The 21,155-nt window shown below is 50.1% G+C and overlaps 1 protein-coding gene across 1 annotated transcript; it reads right to left on the reverse strand.

Annotated features, from left to right (window-relative positions):
• Positions 1-623: 623 nt before the first annotated feature.
• Positions 624-20,891, reverse strand: LOC101799219 (solute carrier family 22 member 4). The gene is made up of 10 exons (XM_027468658.3): positions 20,257-20,891; positions 15,248-15,351; positions 13,814-13,968; positions 11,295-11,466; positions 9,858-9,984; positions 8,274-8,374; positions 7,101-7,315; positions 6,222-6,404; positions 4,623-4,758; positions 624-3,349 (listed from the first exon to the last, which is right to left on the reverse strand). Exons 1-10 carry the CDS (start codon positions 20,647-20,649, stop codon positions 3,274-3,276), a joined length of 1,662 nt encoding a protein of 553 aa, XP_027324459.2. The 5' UTR covers positions 20,650-20,891; the 3' UTR covers positions 624-3,273.
• Positions 20,892-21,155: the final 264 nt, after the last annotated feature.

A 21,155-nucleotide genomic window follows, 5' to 3' on the forward strand; every position in this document is an offset into this window, starting at 1 on the left:
CCAGGGGAATGGGGGCTGCGATCAGTCTGTAATGCTTCTGAGCTCCTTGCACAGGGGCTGCCTTCTTACACTGTGCTTGGCCTCTGGTCTGTACCTGGCATCTGGACCTGCATGTTTTGGGCAAGCGGAAAAGCAAAGGAGCTTTTACAGGTCTCCACGAGGAGCCTGGCCCAGGCCCGTCTTGGTGGCATGTACCAAACAGAACCGCTAAAGTTTCCTCACTAAGGCCTAGCTTTGGGTCCTTCCCCATGTGTGAGCCTTGACTGATTGTTTTGTTCTTAGTACAGTCAAAGGAAGAGAGTTAAAAAATAATATTCTATTCCCAGGCCAAAAGAATCATATTGGCATTGTCAGGATGACAGGACGATTCTGTCTGCTATAGAGCTCTGTTAGGAAGCCACATGATTCACACTTCTGCCTTTTTTTTGTTGTTTTGTTTGACATTTTCTCAGTTGGAGGTTGATACCTCCAACTGATAAAAGCCAAAGGAATACCACGTATGGCATTCTTGAATGCGTGTAATGAGAAACTAACATCTTCTGGGGAAGAGCTTATTTATGGGCTTTGTTTTCATACCTTATCCATGCTAAATACATTATAAATTACTTCTTTAAACAGCTCTGCAAGTGTTACATTTAGAAGACTTTATTCTTCCATGACAAACCACAGAGAAAGTAGGTTACACAATGCCAGTGCACATTTTTATTACAATAAAGACAGCAGTTACCAAGCAACAACTACTACATTTGTACACATGCTTTAACAGATCCAATAAGCCCACGTCAGATCTTACTGAAGATAAGAGGTTACACAGACAGAACCAGGTAAATGTGACAGAGGAGAGAGCTGAGGCACAGTGCAATCAGTGGGAGAGATCCAGTCGTGCTTCCCTCCCATCTCCGAGTCAGAGCTGTACATACATCTGCCAACTGCACGTGAGCATGCAGGTCTCATCATGAGCCCCACCGAGTGTCTGACAGAGAAAACTCGCTGAAGATTGCAGTGAAAGTCTTAAATTGCTCACCAGCAACACATTTATTTCCTGCCAACAGCTACTAAACCAATGCTGTTTTCTTCAGCTGTACAATTAAAAATTCAGTAACTACGTCAGCTGAAGCAATCTCCTTTTCTTGTTTTGACTGTGCTCTGACACATTAAGTCCTTATAACAACATCACATTCTTGTCAGAGGTACATTCCACTCACATAGGATTATTATTTTTTTTTTAATCTGCCAATACTAAACTGTGACACTAGCTTTGGATGAATGGTATAAACAGGAAAAATAAAACTGATTAAAACAAGGTATTTCAAAAAATCACAATCCTTTTTCTTATTTAAAAAATTAAAATTAGGTTTTAAGATACTACGAAGTTTAAGAATATAAAAATATTTACCTTTAGAAATACCTAGGCTTACAATCACATAAAATAAGTATGAACTTAATATAAAAATCTTCATAAAAACACAGCCACCTATATTTAACTAAGTCCTCAAAGCTGATATAAAGGTTTTGTTCAGAAATCTAGTTATGTCTAAACAGCTATTCTAGAGATTAACTTTGTAATAAGACAAGATTAAATACTGTTGTTATTAGAGAAATTCCAGTTTGAGAAGGGATGAGAACATCTGGGGTCATTAGCCTTATGCCACATTACATTCGTGGCAAAAACATGACTTCAGAACATTAATATTAAAGGCAGTAGAATTCCCACATCCCAAAGAGCAGCTTGAAATGATTGCACACGTTCCTTGCATTTAAATGTTACAAAGCTTTATATATGTGCTCGAACTTACAGGGAGGTCCTCACTTCTGTGCCAAATGCCAGCACAAGACAAATTGCCATGAATTCTCACATTAAGAGATGAGATACTGCTTTTCTTGGCCCTTACAGAATGTGAATCATGGCTGGTAGTTATTTCTAAATGATAAAAATCAGCCTACCTGTTCTAGGTAGTCTGGCTAGGCTGACAGACTTTATGTGGCCAACATATCCATGCACAACCAATAAAAAAGACCTATTGCAAACTGTGTAGTGTTCATAAAACAGTAGTAGCACAAATCTGAGCTCTACTACATGTGACTTTTCATCTTACCTAGCTTTGCTGTACTTTAAAAAAATGCATTTATAACGTGTAGGATTTGAAAAATAAAATACTGGCTTTGTTGGCATTCTTTGTTTTGAAAAAAATATATCTGTGGTCCCAAATCAGCTCTTCTGAGTTCTTGCTAGCTGCAGGTAAACAACTCCTGTGCAGAACATCAGATTTTTGTAAGCATCAATCCCCTCTAAATTTGTAAATCGTACAAAGGCTTTTGCAGAGGCTTTAAAAACTGAGATGAGCTTTCTCTGAAGGTAAAGCACAATGTAGTGTGTATTCAAAGGAGAACTGAAATGCTTTGAAAAAAAGACAAAAAGATTCAAAAAGCTGCTTGTGTCAATATACCATGAAAACCCCCAAAGCTAACACTGCAGAGCATATTTGAATTGGATCATTTACTTGCTGAAGTCTGTGTTTCATTTGAAAGTGGGCACGGCCCATCAGAAGTAGGTCAGCAAGCTGGGGTCCTTACACAGAACATTCATGAAGCCCAGTGATTTCAGCAGGCTTAGGCTTTACAAAAAAAAAAACCAACTTTTACAGGGACAAGTGGATCAAAAATGGGAAACACACATCAAAAGCTACTCTGTCTTGTTTAAAAAATGTTACTGTTTTGAAAACACTAATGTTATTTATATTATGTTTTTTAAACAAAAATGTTATTTCAGTGATGTCTACATGTGCTTTGCTACAGCTAAACTCGGATTCCACCGAGACGATCAGGCTTTGGTTACAGGTTTCAAACGAGGCTGGGGTCTTTCCTTTAGATACGTGTGCTGAGATGTTCGGTGACGGACACCCAGCTCCCCTTCATCCAGTCAGCGCACACAGCAAGAGAAACCACCAGCATTACATTTGCTACCTTCTTTTTTTCCTTTTAGCAGCTTTCATTGAGTCCATGACCGAGTAGAGTCATAGCTGTATTCCTGCTGCTCGAGTCACGTGTAGTACACGCAGACCTCTGTTTTTCAGCAGGGACTGGACCTGCTGGCACACTCCGGGAATCAGGACACAATCACAGACTAAGAGTCCTATGGAGCAGACAGCATCTGTTCAGTAAACTGGGTATTTAGCTACAGCAGCACAGGGGATAATAACTATGGTGTGGCAGCACTGACTGGCGGGTTTTGCACCTTGTTCTTTCAGCCCTGATGAGAGCATGCATCCATCTTCACATTGGTGTTACCAAAATTTTAGGATTCTTCTTGGAATTCCTAGCTCCAGTGGTTTGTTGCCCATTTCTGAAACTGAAAGCAAGTGCGAGACTGAGAAGCTGGAGAACATTTTACAGACACTTACCCCTCCTAATCAGCACTGCTAAAATAACCAGGTTATGGTATTTATATAAACATTGGAAAAAAACAATGTTTCCTCGCTGAAGTATGCCCTTCTGCATGGAAGAAGCAATGCAGCAGACAACATTTAGAACTTGAATTTAATTCAGTGACTGTAATTCAGTTACTTCCTTCTGTTTATACAGGCAGTCTCCAAAGTGAATGTGGTTGGTCTCCAGGACTTCCAGCTACAATTCATCAACTGCAGAGCTAAAAAGCTATGGGTCAGATATTTGAGAAGTCCCTAATTGTCATAAATAGCAGCGTGCCCTTATCAAGGAACCTGGCCTGAGAATTCTTCTTATTCTGAAAGCATAATGACAGCTCCATTACTGACCCCAGATTAGATACAGGCAATTCAAGATTATTTTTATTTTTATTTTTTTGGTTACGGGCAAATTCCATTCACAATACACACTCTCACTAAGGCGGGCAGTATTTATGCATTTGCATTTCAGCTAATTCAGTTTCCCTCTACATGAGTTTTCCTGCCCACAACAGCAGCTAGCAAACTCTGTCTCCGCTGCACTTGCACTATAATGGATGACACAGATTTCAGGGGGCATATTTGCTCAGAGTACCCTAAATAGAATCTGGTGGGGCAGGAGAACTGTTGTTGTTTACAGCTAAACCAGCCAAACAAACAACCAGGAGAAAGAGCTGTCCTGGTGTGTCTCTAACCTCCCAAGGAAAAGAAGCTGGAATATCAAAAGCCTGTGCTTGATTTAGAGTAGCACCTAACAAATTTATACTGAAAGAGAAAAGTGTTTTGTAAATTGTCCTACTAAATGGCTAATTTAAATGCAGAGTTAAGGAGAGGGACTTATATCCGTGTTGCTAAGTAACTTACTCCTGAAAGGGAAAAAAAAATTCAACAAAAAACGCTTGATGTAAAAGGATGGAAAGCATTGGGAGGCATGAAGCAGCAGCCCCAAAGCAACGTGAAGGTCAGCCTTGGTTTGCACGTGTCCGTGCAAACCAAGCACGTCAGCCCTCAGGTTCAGAGACTCTGGGGAAACTGTACAGTGTCAAAGTCTGTAAAATTAACAACAAATCTAAAGGGCGCTTTGAATGTTTTGATGTTTTGCAATGGAGCTGATGAAATGTTTGCTGATTGTGAAAAGGGACTATGTACAAAGAAGCCCCCAATTCCTGTGAAGTGTGGGATAAATGAAAGCCGACTTACCATTTCACCTTCAGCATTTGCTCAAAGCTCTCAGGCAGAGAATTTCCGTAGCTCTCTGGGAGGAACAGGGTAAGGATCCCTATCAGCACGGTCAGGCTTCCCATGAGGATGTACGGTAGGACTCTGTCGTAGGCACCTGGCAGAGCACAGGACGTAACAACATTGGTTTATATTCCAGACATCATTGCAATGCAGAATTAATTTGGAATAATTAGCTGAAATATTTATAAAATGTCAAAGGTGAATCCAAACTGCGTTACATACAGTATCTGCCAGCAAAGATGGAGACTTTTTGATTTAAAACTATAATGTATGCTCAGTGGTGATCACCACCTATCGCCATCCCATGCTACACCCACGTTTCTGTAGCAGCCAATCGCTTTTTGTACATTTTCAACTGGGATAGCCAACATCTTTGCAAGGTAGCAGCTCTGCTGGGATCACTGCTGAAAGAAGCAAGTCTTCAGTACTGGGTTGCCATCTGGAACCAAATCCTCAGTGAAATAATTCAATGTGAGAGATGAAAGTGCTCATAAGCAACTGAGCACTCAGCTGTCCGGGACTGAGCATCCCGCTGGTGCCCTGCAAAGGGTGGGAACTGACTAATGGCAGCTGGACAGGCCAATTGCAGACTAATGGACCATTAAATGTGTGTGTGTGTGTGATTGTTAAGTACCCTCCTTTCTGGAAGTGGAGAAGGCATCAGCCTGCAGTGACACAAGAGGCTCTGATCTTGGTCTGTTCAGTTTCTGGTTTTGGACGACAAAGCAGCGGCCCCTACCAGCAGCCTGCAGCCAGTGCACACATGCTCAGGCAGGATGTAAGACTTTCAGATCACAATAGCACAGAAATTAAAAGGTCTTTCAGTGAAGGGATTAGCTAGGAATTAAAGTACTTAAGGTGGAGAAAGTACCAAACTGAACTTGACAGCTCTATTTTTCACTTGGGATACAGCAGCATGCTTTAGAATGTGTGGAATAAATTAAGAGTAAAATGAAGACCCTTGGGTATTTCACATATATAGCCAGAGTTTGTGATTTGATCTCCTTCTGTGGTCATAAACTGGATGAACTGCAAGTCCTAAGTTAGCCATAGCAGACATCAGCAGCTCACAAGTTTATTCTGAAAGCAATCAGAAACTGTTCTGATAACTGGAACAAGATTTTTTAAAGACTGAGCCTATGGAAACCCAAGAGAAAACAAAAACAATAAAAACTTCATCCTGTCTACATCTACCCATTCCTGCTACCTGTGCTGCAAGAGAGACTGAAGACCCTAAGGAACATCACAGTCATTCCGTATTTGTGCAGCACTCAGATGGTAACGAGTGCCCAAAACCAAAAAAAAAAAAGCCTAGAGGTAATTAATACTTCTGCTTACAGACCTGCTTACAAGACACGAACAATGTCTTTTTCTTTTGTGAAACCCAAAGGGCTCTGCTTCACTTCTATAGTGTACAACGTGAAACCCAAAGGGAGAGAAGGGACTTAAAAGACAACAAACAAAGGGGCTAACAGCTGAACCTGCGCCTCAGAAGCTCAGAAAATAACTTTTCTGGGCAGTTGGGTAGCTCAAAGCAAGAAATGCACGATGGCTCACCCAGGTAAACGAAGTAAGGAGCAATGATGCTGCCCAGCCTGGAAGCCGTGGAGGTAGCTCCGACTGCCATGTTTCTGACCAGCGTTGGGTAGAGCTCCACATTGTAGACATAAAGCATTGAAAACGCAGAGGTGATGCCAAATTTTCCGAGCATCACCAGGCCAACAGACAGGGCACTGTAATCTGGAGGAGAAAACATTAAACCAAGATAAATAAACAAGACTCTTTGCTTATTACTTGTATTTCTTTAACTTTTCAGAGCCCCATCTCTGTTTTTTTTTTTTTTCCTTCATCTAGAAGTTGTGTTGCTTTTCTTTTGTTTTTATTTCTACAGCATATTAGCCCCATCCCCAGATCGCTTGGCTGTGGTCTTCTTGCTGAGCACGCTGTAGAAGGCACAAGCAGGTTTTTTACTTTTCAGATTTTATATTTCACTCAGTAAAAGGATGTTCTTGAAACAGAACAAAATTCTGGATTACACAGTAACAAAGCACGATCTTAAATCCACCCTGGTTTTGCAAAATTCTATGAAGATTTGCACACAGTGAGTTCGGGGAGGCTTGCAGGCTGTTTTTGGCCTTTACACATAACCAGATAAATCACGGTGCACTTCTGGCTCTCACTTTACAAGCTGGTTCCCCTGGACTATAAAAAGCTCAGTAATCTGACACAATAAGCAAGAGCCATGTGTGACTCAGCATATGCATATATATTATATATATAAAAGAAAAGAAAAATCACAGCCATGAGTGATCAGCATAAATTTGACCTCAGATTCCAAATTTGATCGCAGCTTTCAGTAATTCCACAGACCCATTAGACAGCAGCATAAAATATCATAACGTTGCATTTAGTTACGTGTTGTATCAGATCTTGTACCTGTAGGAACAAGCTGGATGAAGAGGACGACGCCACCCCCTAAAAACAAGGTGCCAGCTATTGAGTAGCGCCGAGGCAGGTAGCGGAGGAGAAGCCAGGCGATCACGTAGGATGGGACTTCAACAACCGCCAGGAGGAAGCAGTTGATGTAGACATTGCCATGCAGGTTTGGAGTGTTAAGGGAGAGGCCAAAGTAACCAACTGACGTGAAAAACCTGAGAAAAGCAAGAAGAACAAATTATTCCAGAAACACCATTCTCTGAACACCTCCGATGCTGCCTCAGAGGTTGTTACAAAACTGGGACGCTGCAAAACATTGCCATGGACATCGTGGCTTAAAAACCTCAGTGGCAACCCCAACTTTCTAATTCTGCCATCCCTTGCAGTGCTCATATCCACAGCAGCGTGCGGAGCCCTCTGATTTCTCTCCTTCCTCCATATCCTGAACCAAGCACTAGGCTTTGTGGAAGTCAGTCACAAAGGCTTTTCACTGCAACGGGCACCTCGAAACAAGTCTGGGAAGCTTCCCACGCCAGCTACGTTCCTACTCGCAGCAAACTCCAGGGACAGGCTCTCCCACCCTCGGCACTTTGGTTACGTCTCACTGGACTCTTCTCAACAGAGCTGGACCTCCAGGATTCAAACCTCAAGAGTGCCTTGCTAGGGCACGCCAGGCGTGCCAGCCAGTTCCTTTCTGCTGGGGGAAATATGTACAGAAAAGGGCCGCAGTTGGGCTACATGGCACTATTTGGTCGTCATTCCTTGTGGTTGCCCAGGCAGGGACCAGGATCCCAATGAGAGAGGCACTGCACAGAAACACAACGAAAATGCTGGCCATGGGTCTGGCTCTGGTTCTGCCTCTGCTTTGAGACATTTCTCTTCAAAGAGAGATTATGGAGATGGGAGCTTCTTAAAACAAAAGCAAAAAAAAAAATAAATCACACGTTGCTACATGTATTTTCTTAATTATTTCCCATCTGAATTGAGGCTACCATCCCCACACCTGTACGTATTAATGCAGTGAGGGTGCGGGGGCCGCTGAGGGGCACGAACCAGCCAAGGACCACGTGTGGGTAGGCTCCGAGGCTGAAACTCATCTAAACCTGTGGCATGTGCCCTCAAATCAGAAATCGTTCTATTGCCTGGGTACTTTAGGAATACACATTTCCTTACCACAAAAGTAATGACATAATAGTAATAGTTGCAATGTTTCGGGTTCGAAATAGGTCCAGAAGGATAGCCTTCTGCTGCTGCTGAGGCTTCGAATCCTGCATCTGAAGGAAAAAGGAAGACAAAACCAAAAAAATTCCCACACCTCAGAGCACAACAACCTTTTGCACACCCACACGTCGGGGCAGTTACGAGGTTACGGCTATCCCAGGGCCCCACCAGGCAGCCCAAGCTCTGCAGCGGGGTGCAGTCCTCAGGTAGCGCTCGTCTCTGCACCCAGCTGTGCTCCGCGGCACCTTCCAGGGTTTGTTAAACGGGAGCACCGGGACCTCGGCACCGTGCTGACTACTGAACAAGGAGCATTACTGACAAGAGAGATGCACGAGCACTTCCTTAAGGATCTGACACAGTCCTTCCAGGAGCAGCCTCATGACCGGAGGCATTTTTCCGTGCGCTGCACTCAGCTCTCTTTGTTCAACTTTCGTAAATGGGGTGAGATTAATGCAAGTTATCGCCCGCTTTTGCTGCCTGGTCTCAAAAACACACGAGTGGTTGACAGCAGACCCACCCCCTGGGGCCTGAAAGAGTCAGGTCCAAAATGAAGGACAACTGAGCTCTGGCTGTGAAGGAGAGTGCTTCCAGAGTTCCCATAGCTGGAACGTGTGCGAGAATTTACAGCACAGCAGATGCTTGGAGAGGAGATCTTCAGCCCAGCCAAAGTTTGAGCAGGACGCTCGATGAGCCGATGCTGCCAGCAAGGGCGCAGCATTTCCCTCCTGCAGATACCCCAAAGGGGTGCGCGGTGCTTTGCTCTCTTCTGTGTCAGCAGACAGAAAACGCAGGTGCTGGTAAGATGCAGGAAGGTCGGGTCTGACACACAGACCCACGGCGTTGCGGATTTCTCTGCGCAGGAGCCGTGCCCGTGCCTCTTCAGCAGGAGCTCTGGGGGAGGATGAGCTGCCGGGGGGGAGGCGAGCACAAAACCCATCCGTGCTGCCGCGGCCGTGAGCCTGCTCGGTGCCAGGCTTCCTCCTCTTAACCAATAAATACGAAATGCAAGAAAAAAATCAGCCTGCAGAAGAATTTCAGCTGATCCGAGGCCTTCTCTCCAGTCATGTTTCAAGGGCACTTGAGGCATTCGGTGCTCTGTGTGACTGGAGCATCCTGCGGGTCACCGTGGGGCCCCGGCACACGTGGACCTGGACTTGGTGCCCCCGTGCAGCCCCCGTGAAGAGCCCCTGTTAAAGTGCAAACCGCTGACACCGCGCTGGGACGGGGCTGAACGCGTCCTCCTCGGCTCTCCTCCGTGCCCGAAGGGTGAAGCAAGCTGGGTCACCCTTGCTCTGAAAACCACAACCAACCACTGCTGCGGAACAGAGCTTTACTGTAAAAAGCAAACAAATAAGTAAGCCCTCTGGCTTCTCGTCTCGACTTTGCTAACCCAACACTTACCTCACGCCAACAGCCAGCGCCAGCCCCTGTGAGCTGCTGCTGGAAGCCATTCCTGCCCTGGCATTTCACAACAAGTCAACTGGCCAAAGGGGAAAGCTGCTGACGAGGTAAAGTGACAGGGCACGTGAAACATACCTCCGCGGTGTCGAAAATCACAGCCGGGGCTGGAATGCCATTTATTTTTGCAGCCTTGCGGATAATAGCTTCTGCCTCTTTATATCTTCCCTGGGAGATCAGCCACCGAGGGGATTCAGGAATGATCCTGCAATAAGTTTCAGAATAAATGACTCAACGTTTTCACAAAAGTGAAGCATTATTAAAGCCACATGCACAGTTTTTTTTTGAACTGCGCTCTCATCTCGCAAATTACTCGTGGTTGAACACGGTCAGCGCAGAAGCATGCAGGCAATGTAATTCCTGAACGTGTCCCACTGGGACCAGTGGGAGAGCTCAAGCTGAAGGAGATGCTTGGGCCCTTCTCCTAGGGGGCCTGCTTTTTTTTTTTTTCTTTTTTAAAGACTGATGTTACTGGACAGACAGAAAATATGGGGGTAGCTTAACCATCGTTAAGCAAAATTATTCTTAGGGAACTGCACGCAGCGTGGAAATGCTTTAAATGCACAGAGGATATATTTAAAGGCTCTGTGTCACAGGAATCTATACACAAACCTCACGATTTTACTACAACTCTCCTAGGCTCAGGACAGAGGCACTGTCCCCATGCAGAGCTGATGGCATTTTCTAATCACTTCCACACATGCGTTGAGTGAATTAACACTGACCACGGGACAGAAAATCTCACCTTTCCTTAACTTAATCCTGTGACCTTAACAAATGCTTCCTCGCTCCCGTTAGCCAGCAATAATTTCATGGTGCCTGTCAGGCTGAGAACAGCACTAACTTTTCCTAATCTGTTTTTTCAGCCTCTCGGGGCAGAGCACCCATGGGCAAGTGAGGGTGCACCTACACTGAGGTGGATGGGCGCAGCAGGGAGAGGAAAGAAAACATGGGCTCAGCCACTGAGACAAGAGCAAGGGATGGCTCAGAGGAGCTGAGCATTTATGAGGGACCTGTGGGGCCCTCACGAGGTCCCCACCACTGCTGGGTTTCAGTGTGAGCTCTCTTCTTGCCTTTCAGTGCCAGCAGGGCTGCAGACACACTCGCTTTGGCAGCCAAAGCAAAGCCTGGGAGCGCACACCTCTGCCTGGTGACATTTAGCGCTGTCACCTGCCAGCCTTCCACTCAGCTTTTAGTACCCATCGGCAGCTGAATCCTCATTAAATATGGCTTAAAGAAAAAAGCAGGGAAGAAAGGTTAGACTGAATCATCCAGCACTACCACAGCTACCAGGTGGTTAACAGTGTCCAGAATTAGGGGCCAAAGTTCCCCAGCTGCTCCAGAGAGCTGGTGGCACAAGTGCCCCCAGGCACATGGTGAGCACCAGGGAGGATCAGTGGGCAGGTAGCTGGGCTGAACACAGGCAAAACAAAAACAAAACACAAAGCAAAATAAAACACTGGGCCCTGGAGAGAATTGGGCACAAGGGGAGAGCATCGGGCGCGTTGCACTCACCACCAGAGCGGGACGCAGAACAGCCCCGGGACGGTGAGCGCCAGCAGCAGCATCCGCCAGTCTCTGATGAAGTAAGCAAACAGTGGCAGCAACATGTAGCCAATTGCAAAAAATATGCAAACTCCTAACGTAGAGAATATAATACGAACTGATTTGCCAAGAATTTCTGTGCCTGTTTAAAACAAGGGAGGTTGGATTAGCATTTTTAACTCTTCCTTCGCCGTCACGACTAAATACTTTACTGCATTTATAAAATAAAGCTAAACAACGTTAGAAAAGAGTTTAAATGTAAAGAGATAAAATTTATCTTATATAACACTTTAATTGACACTGCCAAGGAGTAATGGTCCAAAAGGTGATGGTCATTACAGAGCTATTAGCATGGGGGGAGTTCCTCCCGATTTTCAGCGTTCAGACCTGCCCAGTAACTAAAAATGCCTGGGATTGTTGGGGGCTCCCCGGGGATGGAGCAGCTTCTGCTTGCTGTGATTAACGCGCTGCCCGACACAGGTGAGGGCAGGCCTGGGCCAGCAGCTGACAGACTGCCAGGAGCCTTCCCGATGTGCTTGGAGGAGAAATAGGCATTGCCCCCTTTCACTAGATTGGGATTTAAAACCCCTTAATTAAAGGTTAAAACCCTTAATATTGCAGAGCGATTGGAAAAAAATACCAGAGACTTAAAAACCAAGCAACCAAACCAAAAAGCTATTTAATAGCTACAAGAGTTTCCATTTCAGAAGCTTGGGGTAACTGAAAAAAATCACGAGAAGATGCAAACAAGGACTCTTAGGGTCAGGAAGGGTGTGTTAAAAAATAAACTGCTGTCTTCCTCTGCTGATGGCTCTTGCTTAGGGGCATCTGGGGAGACGTCTGAGCCTTGCAGCTTTGTTTTATACCTGTTGAGCAGTGTGTTAAGATGTAGGATTTGTGGCATTATGAGCCAATATCTTTCAATGAGGCATTATGAGACAATATCTTTCATCTCTATTTCTCTTCTGTCTCTCCTCTTCCCTTATTCTCTTGGCAATAGCAACCCTGGGCTGCCAGCAGCACGCCTTCGCAAATCTCTCTGTTGTTTTACAGTCTCAGGACTTGAACACGGAAAAAAAAAAAAACAACTACAACTAAGGAAAAACTGGCAGAAAAAGCTGGTTTGTATGTGGAATCAGTAGCAGGGACTGAGCTGTGCACGGGGAGGTGACACAGGCTGACAGCGGGCTTCCAGCATTTGGATATCGAGAGCTGGGATGGGAACCGAAAGGAGAAACCCGTGGGAAACCAGGCACTGGCACAAACAAAAACCCCAAACCCAGCTGGTGCTGGGGAGTGCCAGGGCTGCAGCACAGCGGGGATTTACACGTGCTGGTGCCACTGCTCCCCCCGAGCTGGAGACACAGCATCCACCAACACCAGACAGCACCAGGCAGCACCTCCAGGGCACAGGGAGCAACCCCAGAGCAGGAGCCCACCACGGGATGGGGTTCCTACAGGAGCCTCTCTTCCCCCTGTGGGTGCATTCCCCCACCCAGCACCCTTGTGATGTGCTGATTTTTGGGAGCTGCTGGCTGGGCTGGAGGAGCAGCAGGGGCGTGCAGGGCTCTCAGCTGCACCTTGTAGGGTGGGAAGCTCTGCAGAAATGCCTCTCTCTGCACTGAAGACAGCTGATGACTAACCGCAATTAGAGAGCTAACTCCTAAATTGCTTTAGCTTAATCCCATCCTTGGTAAGAGCCCCAAGGCTCCTGGCGGAGTGGGAAAAAAAACCACTGAGCCTCCTGAGAGCTGGGAACGGTTCCGCAGAGCACGGGATGGCAGAAGGAGCACCACGGCACACCAGGTACCAGCAGGCTGCACCCATGCAATGAAACGTGCTCGGTTGGGAGCACGCCACCCTACCTCTTGGCAGTGGGTGCTGCCAGGGTGCTCTGGGCCCCCCCAGCTCTGCCAAGTGCAACACCCCAAAAACGCAGCTCCGTGTCCGTGCCCTCAGCACCGCCCCGCGCTCCCTGGGGAAACGCCGGGTGAGCTCGTGCCTGATGTCCCCCAAAGAGGTGACACCACCTGCTATAAATTCTGACACCCCTGGGTTAAAAGCTCACACAGGAGGCCTCACGCTGTGCATGGAAACTGCTTTGACCCAAGTGTTGGCTGCCCAGAGCCCTCAGCAAACTGGGGGTGGCCAGGGAGGAACCCAAAAGTCGCTGCTGGCTCAGCCCTGCTCCCGCTGATAACAGCCCTCAGCCTCCCTTGAACCTTTCCTCCAAAAAGCACAGAAATAATGTTTGTGTTGATATTTCCTGCACTTTTTTTCTCTAAACCTGCAAAAAGCACAAGCTCTAACTATTTGAAGAGATTCCTTAAAGTATCCAAGAAAAAAAAAAACACACCATGCTGGCCTAAATTAGGAATTTTACCAGTGAGGATTTAGAGCTGTCTCTAATTAACTGCTGCAAGTTCAGAGGAAAAAAAAAAACACAGTACATTAAGCAAGCATTTAATCTAATAAAGGCTTATCCATACCCAGTATGAAGGCCACCACGTAGTTGGAGATCTGCCCCATCCCCACTATGAGGAAGAGCACCGTGAACATCTCCCAGCTGCTGGAGAAGATCTGCAGGAAGCTGAAGCCTGTCTGCACGGCCATGGTGGAGAAGAGGATGCTCTTCCTGCCAAACCTGGTGCCAAGGACAAAGGAGATGATTACTGAATTCATTTGTGGAGCAGGGCTATGAAAAACAAAGCATAAATATCCAACTGCAGATGACACAGCTTAGCTGAAGATCAGTTACATTTTTATGCCTTTTATGTATTATTTCTACAAGAACTGAAAAAGAGAATTTCCAAGACCCAGAAAATAAATTAATAAAGGAAATTAAGAGCAGAAAGTTCAGGTTGTCACTAGCCAGGAACTCAGGAGCCCAGACAACAGTATGTAGGTGAGAAAAACTCTGAGATCACAAGCCGTGCAGACCAAAGTTAGGAAATGATGGCACTCAGGCTGCTGGCATCTATACAGCATAACACCACTGCAGTTTGGATGTGTTATCGAGCTCTATCAGCTGGTTTCGCCCCACTTGGGCTCAGAACACACCCGCTTATTGACAAAACCTTTCCAAAAAGCTCCACAAGCAGCTAACACTAGAAGGGCCTGCGGGCTCGCCAGCTGCTCGGGTGCGCACATTTTATCAGATGTTCCCAAGGGGCACCAGAGGGATTTAGGGATAATCCTGTCTCCTCTCAAACAGTAACGCGGCCCGACTTTTGCACCAGGGGCAGGAGATTAAATTTGGATCACATGGAATTTAATACTCATGGCTTTGGGATTAAGTCTCACGTTGAGTTTTGACCCCCCCCTGCTGAGATGTTCCTCTCCAACCGCAGCAGCACCGGGCAGGGATGGCCACGGGGCTGCAGCAGGGATGGGGACACGCAGGAGGAACGGGTGCTTGGCACTGGACACCTGTAAGGTGAAAACTTGATTGCTGCCGAGATAATTGTCAAACGCCTGCTGTATTTTTCTTGGCATTTTACATCTACGTGGTTAGACGGCATCACATCGTTGCTATTCATTTACAGGTTATCCTTTTATTTTCCTCGTGGGCACATTTCGTTTCCAGCGAACCATCTCATCCAACAAGACACGTTGGAGCTCCCACTCAAAGGACAACTTTTGCCTTACAGCTCCAACAACAGAACCCCAGTTAATGTGTGACAGCGAACGAGGTTTTTATAGCGACCAGAAGGGGTGGACGAAGGAGCGAGCTTGGGACCAGCTCATCAAACTGCAAGGCTGCCACATGCACTCGGTGCAGAGACCAGCTGTTGGCTGACACATACAGATGGCAGCAGTTCCACGTGTGTTGAGGGTAAAGGTTGGGATTTTTAAAGAAAAAGCCTGTTCCCAGGGTTTTGCCCTGCTCTGCTCCCGAGTGAAGCTGGCGACGGTGGCGTTACCTGTCTGAGAGCTGCCCCGAGATGAAGGAGCCGATGAGGACACCCACGAAGAACAGGGACGTCGTCAGCGGCACTTTCCAGTCGTCCTCACACACCAGGTTCCACTGCAAGAGAAGGGCCCACGATCAGATCTGCCCTGAATAGCGTGGCACTGCCCGGGAGGGCGCTGATTTCCCCATATTGTGGCCGAATTCCCCCTGTCCTCTCCCCATCCCTCCCAGTGGCTGGGGCCGTGAGGTCCCTGCAGCTGATGCGCACCCATCCTGCACCCATCCTGCACCCCAAGCTGGGGTGCTCCTGGGAACAGCTCGCCTGGCCTCCCTGCTGCAAAACCTGCTGCATTTCTCTGGTTTATGGGTTTGACAGAATGTATGCAAAAGCGTGCAGAGTGAAATCTCTTCTCCATCCCACAAAGATTTACTCTTAAATCCCTCCTCCCTCTGGCATCCTCATGGGCAGCTCCGTGCTCGCCGCTCGTCCTCGTGGCTGGGACCGGAGGCTTGGGACAGGAGCCAGCGTGGAAACTTCCACCCGGCGCCTCCCGTCACCCCACGCAAGGCTTAAAAAAATGAAATCAGCACAAGGAGCCTCGGTGCACCCGAGGGAGAACCGAGCATGCATCTGCCAGGGCTTGCTCACGTCCCGGGGAGCGATCCCCCGGTCAGGGCACACCCACTGGGGTGCTGCTGGACACGCTTCAAACAGGTCGGTCACAGCTTAGATAATTGTACCATGAGGGTAGGCTAATCAGGCTCAGCTCAAAGTACAGCATCATTTAGTACAGCATCATTTTAATAATTAGCCTTGCTATCAGGAAGCGGGGACATCGCCTTCACCGGGACGCAGCCTCTGCCTGCGGGGTGCAGGGGCTGAGCAGCAGCAGTGGGCTGAGGCTGCCCCCAGCACAGAGGCACCCGGCCAAAAGGAGCGAGTTGGGATTTGGAGAGAGATCCCAGCGCCGTCTGATGGCACTCCCTGTCCTGCCAAAATGAAACAAAACAACCAGCGGGTTGGCATTTCAAACCACAGCCTGTGCCCGCTCCTGAAAACACCAGCGCATCATCTGCAATGCAGGAGTCCTGTGGCATGGGGCTGAAATGCACCTCAGTTGCTTAAATCTGATTTATTTCAAATGGAAACCATCTCGTCCCTGCTGGGAGGAACAGGTGGGTAGGTGTGGGCCAGGCCCAGGTGGTTATCTCTGTTTATCTTAATTGTATTTGATTAGATAGGAGGGAGGGCATGGGCCAGCGGGGCTCGGATGCTTCCAGGGATGCTGGACTTGGAGAACATACACAGGATCTGCTTCACTTGTCAGAAGAAATTGAGATTAAAAAATAAAAATAAAAAAAGGAGGAGGTGTGAATCAAGCCCTGGATGTTCCTAGAGAAACTGAGAGGAAAGGGAACAGGGCGGCAGGTTCCCAAATTGCCATGTCCGGATTTGTAGCGCTTTGTACGCTCAGCCTCGGAGAAGCCGGTGAATAACGAGGTGGCAGACAGCTCGCAGCCTGTACAGAACATCACTCAGGGTATTAAAATCCGATTTCTGCTCACTCCAACCAGCAGGGGAGGTCGGGCTGTTGTCCCCAGCAGTGTCAAACCCCGACCCATGCTGTCCGCAGCCTCTGCTTGGACACCAAAGAGCTGCTCTGGGCAACGAGGAGGCTTCCTGACACGCACTCAGCCCCACGGGCTGGAAGCAGAGAAAAAAATTAAAGATACCAGGAGGAGCCCTTAAAATGTGCAGGATGTGGTAAGGGTGTGCGGCAGCCGGCTGGTGGGGTGGGCTTTGTGTCTGTAGGAACTCGCTGTACCTGACCAGAAAACACACAAACACAATGAAATCCATCTGACCCCAGGAACAGCTGAAGCTGCTGAGCAAAAAAGTGCCCCTTATACGAAAATAGGTGAAGTTCACCTCGTCCTCCTTCACACACGACCCATCCTGCCCCTGTGGCTCATGCATCTGCAGCCCCATCACCACCCCAGTCCCTGCAAGCTTCCTAGGGAAAAAAAGTGCCATTTAACTCATTTCAGCTCCTCCTCAGGGACAGTGCTCATCCCAGCCCGTGCCCAGCACACAGAGGCTGAGCTACCTGCAGCCACGGCGCCCAAACTCTCTGCTGGAGGAATTATTCATTAACCAGCAAATAAGTAATTCTTTAATATCTCTGCCTACGCAGAACAAAGTACGCGTAAGCGTCCGTGCGAGTTCCTTTTACCAGCAGGAATTAGAGCTGCTGGATCCCTTTTTGGCCATCACATCCCCGAGCCCCCTGTTCCCAAGCTCCTGGCTTCCAGAAGGGTGAATTCTGCTGGCGTGGCCAGCAGGGATGCTGCAGGTCGATGAGTTTTGTGACCCAACCAGTTGGTCAACCGCTGGGAAAAAGCCTCAGGGGGAGAGACAAATCCTTCAGATGCCTTCACATCACAGCAGCTCCTACCCAGCTTTGTACAGGGAAGCTGCTCACCCCTGCTGACCCCCAGCCCCCTGCCTCCCCTGGGAATAGCACTGGTGAGCAGGGAGCAGCCTGCAGCACTGCCGTGGGCACTCGTGGGGCTCCTGCAGCAGGGACATGCACCGTGCAGCACTGTGATGCTGCAGGACAGCCCAGAGCACCTCTCAGGGAGCTGAGAGCCCAGCACCGGGGCGTTAAATGCGTGTAAGCGCCCTGCTCCAGAGAGCAAAACCGCTGCCTGTGCCCGAGCCTCTAGTGACAGCCAGATCTGAGCACTGCTCTCTGGAATTAGAGCAGAATTAGGTTAAGTTCCAGGCAAAAACCCACAGCATAGAAAAAATACATATGTTAACACTTAAATTAGTTTCAAAGCACAGATGGTGGAAACGAGGGAATGGCCAGAAAGGAGTAGCCCCGCTCTGGGTCAGAGCCTCCCTGCAAGTGCCGGCAGCGCTGACCTGGTGCAGCAGCCACACTGGCCACCTGGTCAGACAAAAAACCATCATTTTTATGTGGGACAACCTGACCGACACCCTCAGCTCCCTGACCTCGTTATGTCCCTTTTCCCCGTGTTTTGGACACATGCACTTTGCTGACATCATCTCCACTTTCAGACCTACCATATGACTGAGCTGGGGACCCTCCGCTCCAGGGAATTCAGCACATCCCCGGATAACTCCAGGGCTGGGCTGGCACCTCCCAGCCTGCTCCTTTCAAGCAGCAGTAACAGGATTTGATGCAGCTGAATGACTCAGATGCAACCTCCAGTGCCCAGTCCCGTAACCACCAGGTTTTGCTCCTCATCTGAAGATGGTTTTTTCCATCGAGCTTTCCTGATGGCATGTCCTGGCTCGTCTTCATTAATACCGAGAAAAACGTTGGGCACAAAAATTATCATCACAAGTTCAACCCAACTGCTTCTTCTCATGGTTTCATCACTGCCCGCTTTCCTTGCTTTAAAACAGGATTCAGCATCTTTCCCCAACGTTCGTGCCATTTTAAACAAAACAAGTATCCTTTTCCATCTGGCCTACAGCTGGGAACCTGACGCTTGGTTTCCACCATCTGGGCGTGTTATTTCCCCTCGGGTGCGCTCCAGGTCCCGTGGCAAACCCCACTGTGCTGCCCCGAACTGCCTTTCTGCTGCACGTGCCTGCCCGCAGCACGTGTCCTGCAGCTGGGACGTGGCCACGGTTCGCCCACGGCCAGGACCGGGGGAGCTTCCCGAGGGATGGGGACTGAGCACAGCTGCTGGCAGGGGAGATGCACACATGGGCTACACGTGTCCATGGGCACGCGAGGGGCGTCCCCTCCCCGAGCCTTTCCCTGCTCGCCTTCCTCTCCCGCACGCCTCAGTGCAGCTGAGCCCCCATCTGCCCACCCCTGTCCGTGCCCCCACGCCCCCTGGCACAGCCCCACAGCCGTGCCCGGCCAGCAGGACGGTTCCTGGTGGCGATATCCCTGCTGAGTCACCGTGGCTGCAGACAAGGGGCAGGCACCCGCTCCTTGCCCACGCTGCACACCCCAAGCGTGATCCATCGGGTGCACCAGAGGGGTGAATCCTTCCACCACCGAGCCTGATTGGGGCAGCACCCAGCTCCCCAAAGCTGTGCAGAACCCAACACAAGCCTGAGGTTTCCCTGAGAGCCCTCTCATGGCTGCAGTGACCTCGAGCTGCGTGGGATCTCCTGTCCCCTCCCAGGCCACTTGGAGTGACCCCGGGTGACGCTGCCTGCCCTGGGGCACGCTGCCCGGCCCACGGGGCCTGCCCGCTGCCAAACCCCAGTGCCAAAGGCGTGGGTTGAGCCCGTTATCCCTTTAACCCTGTCACATAACACCGAGGAGTGAGAGCAGCTCCACAGCTTTAGGGGATGGTGCTTTCCTCCTTTATCACAGCTCGCCACCAGACGTGCAGACAGCCTGGCCCCGCTGGTGCACTCAAACCCCAAACAAGTTCTTCCATGACCGCCACCGCTGATGCTCCTGCGACGCCTTGTGTGGATGTTGTAGGGGCTTAAAACTGGCAGCTTGGGCACAGCCTCGGGGCCAGGCTCACACAGGAGCCAGCAGCAGCCCCCCAAGCAGCCCCCACCTCCACCAAGTCACCCAATGTGGATCTGGCAGCCACCAAAGGCAGCGTTGGGGCTGGCAGCACCGGCACAGGGTGCTGGGGCAGCGAGGACCCCACAACCAGCACCACACTGCCCAGCCCCACAGGGCCCTGATGGGGGTGCCCAGTGGTGTCCATGGCCCCATCCACAGCAGGGCTGGGAACCAGCGACCGGGGGGGCTGCCAGGAGGGTCAGCAGCCCACAGCCAGCTGCCACCCGTCTATTTTCAGCCCTCACCTCCCCGCCACGGGTAAACCCTCTGCAAACAAACCGGGCTGGAGTCTCCACTGGGTGCTCCGCATTGATAACCCGGACGGGCTGCACGGTTCGCCCCCCGTCCCCCCGAGCCCGGCAGCATCTCCCCTCCTCCCGGACCCACTCCCTCGACCCCCTGCCCTTTGGTGATGCCACCAAAGATGCCACCGGGGTCCCCTCACCTCGGTGACGATGGTGGAGCGGTAGACGTCCCGGCTGTACTCCCAGCCGTCCAGGCACGGCTCCTGCTCCAGCTCTCCCAGCTCCACGTCGGAGCCGGGCCGCAGCCCCAGCGCCGAGAAGTTGGCGAGCGCGGCCAGGCGGTAGCGGCGGCAGCGGCTCGGCTCCTCCCGGCCGCCGCGCAGCTCCAGCGGGATGCTGGCGTTCAGCCACTCGCCGCTCAGGTTGGCTTCGCGGGGCACGGCGCAGCGGTGCGCGGGGGTGCCGGCTAGGAAGACGGCCGACATCCCATTGAAGCCGTTGGGGACGATGCTGGCGCTGAGCAGGAAGAAAACGAGGCGCTGGAAGCGGCCCCACTCGCCCAGGAAGGCGGACACCTCCTCGTAGTCCCGCATGGCTCTCCCCGCAGCTCTCCGCGGTTCTGCGCGCCCCCAGGACGCGGCTCCTCCCCGGCACGGCTCGGCACAGCACGGCCCGGCCCCCGAAGAGGCGGTGCATCCCGGTGGACACCCGCTGTCCCGGCCCCGGGAGGGCGCTGCCGGTGCCCGGGCTCCCCGCGGAGCATCCCCGGGGGGCGCAGCCCGGGCGCACCCCGCGCCTTGCCCCGAGCGCCCGCCCCGCAGCCGGGGCTCTCCCGGTCCCTGCCTCCCGCGGTGCTTTCCGCCCATCCCGGAGAGTGGCCGGCCCCACAGCAGATCCCTCCCGGCAGAAGGAGGCCGGAGGGGGATGAGGAGCACCCAACGTTTGTCATCCTCTTCGGCACAATGCGCGTTTGGCAGCGGTGTCAGACGAGGTCAGCAGCGGCTGCTCCGAAGGGTCCTGGGGCAGCGCTGGCCCCGGAGCGAGGCTCTGTGTGCCCCAGTTTCCTATCTGTTATTTTCTCCTGCCTTACGCATGACTC

This window comes from Anas platyrhynchos, chromosome 14 (assembly GCF_047663525.1).
Source record: "Anas platyrhynchos isolate ZD024472 breed Pekin duck chromosome 14, IASCAAS_PekinDuck_T2T, whole genome shotgun sequence".
Taxonomy (NCBI): Eukaryota; Metazoa; Chordata; class Aves; order Anseriformes; family Anatidae; genus Anas; species Anas platyrhynchos.

Coding starts and splice junctions, on each gene's coding strand:
- LOC101799219 (XM_027468658.3), bottom strand. CDS start 20,649: ATGCGGGACTACGAGGAGGTGTCCGCCTTCCTGGGCGAGTGGGGCCGC. Junction 8,375..9,857: donor TGATTTTCGACACCGCGGAG/GTATGTTTCACG, acceptor TTTTTCCTTCAG/ATGCAGGATTCGAAGCCTCA. Junction 6,405..7,100: donor CATCCAGCTTGTTCCTACAG/GTACAAGATCTG, acceptor TTTCTCCTCCAG/ATTACAGTGCCCTGTCTGTT.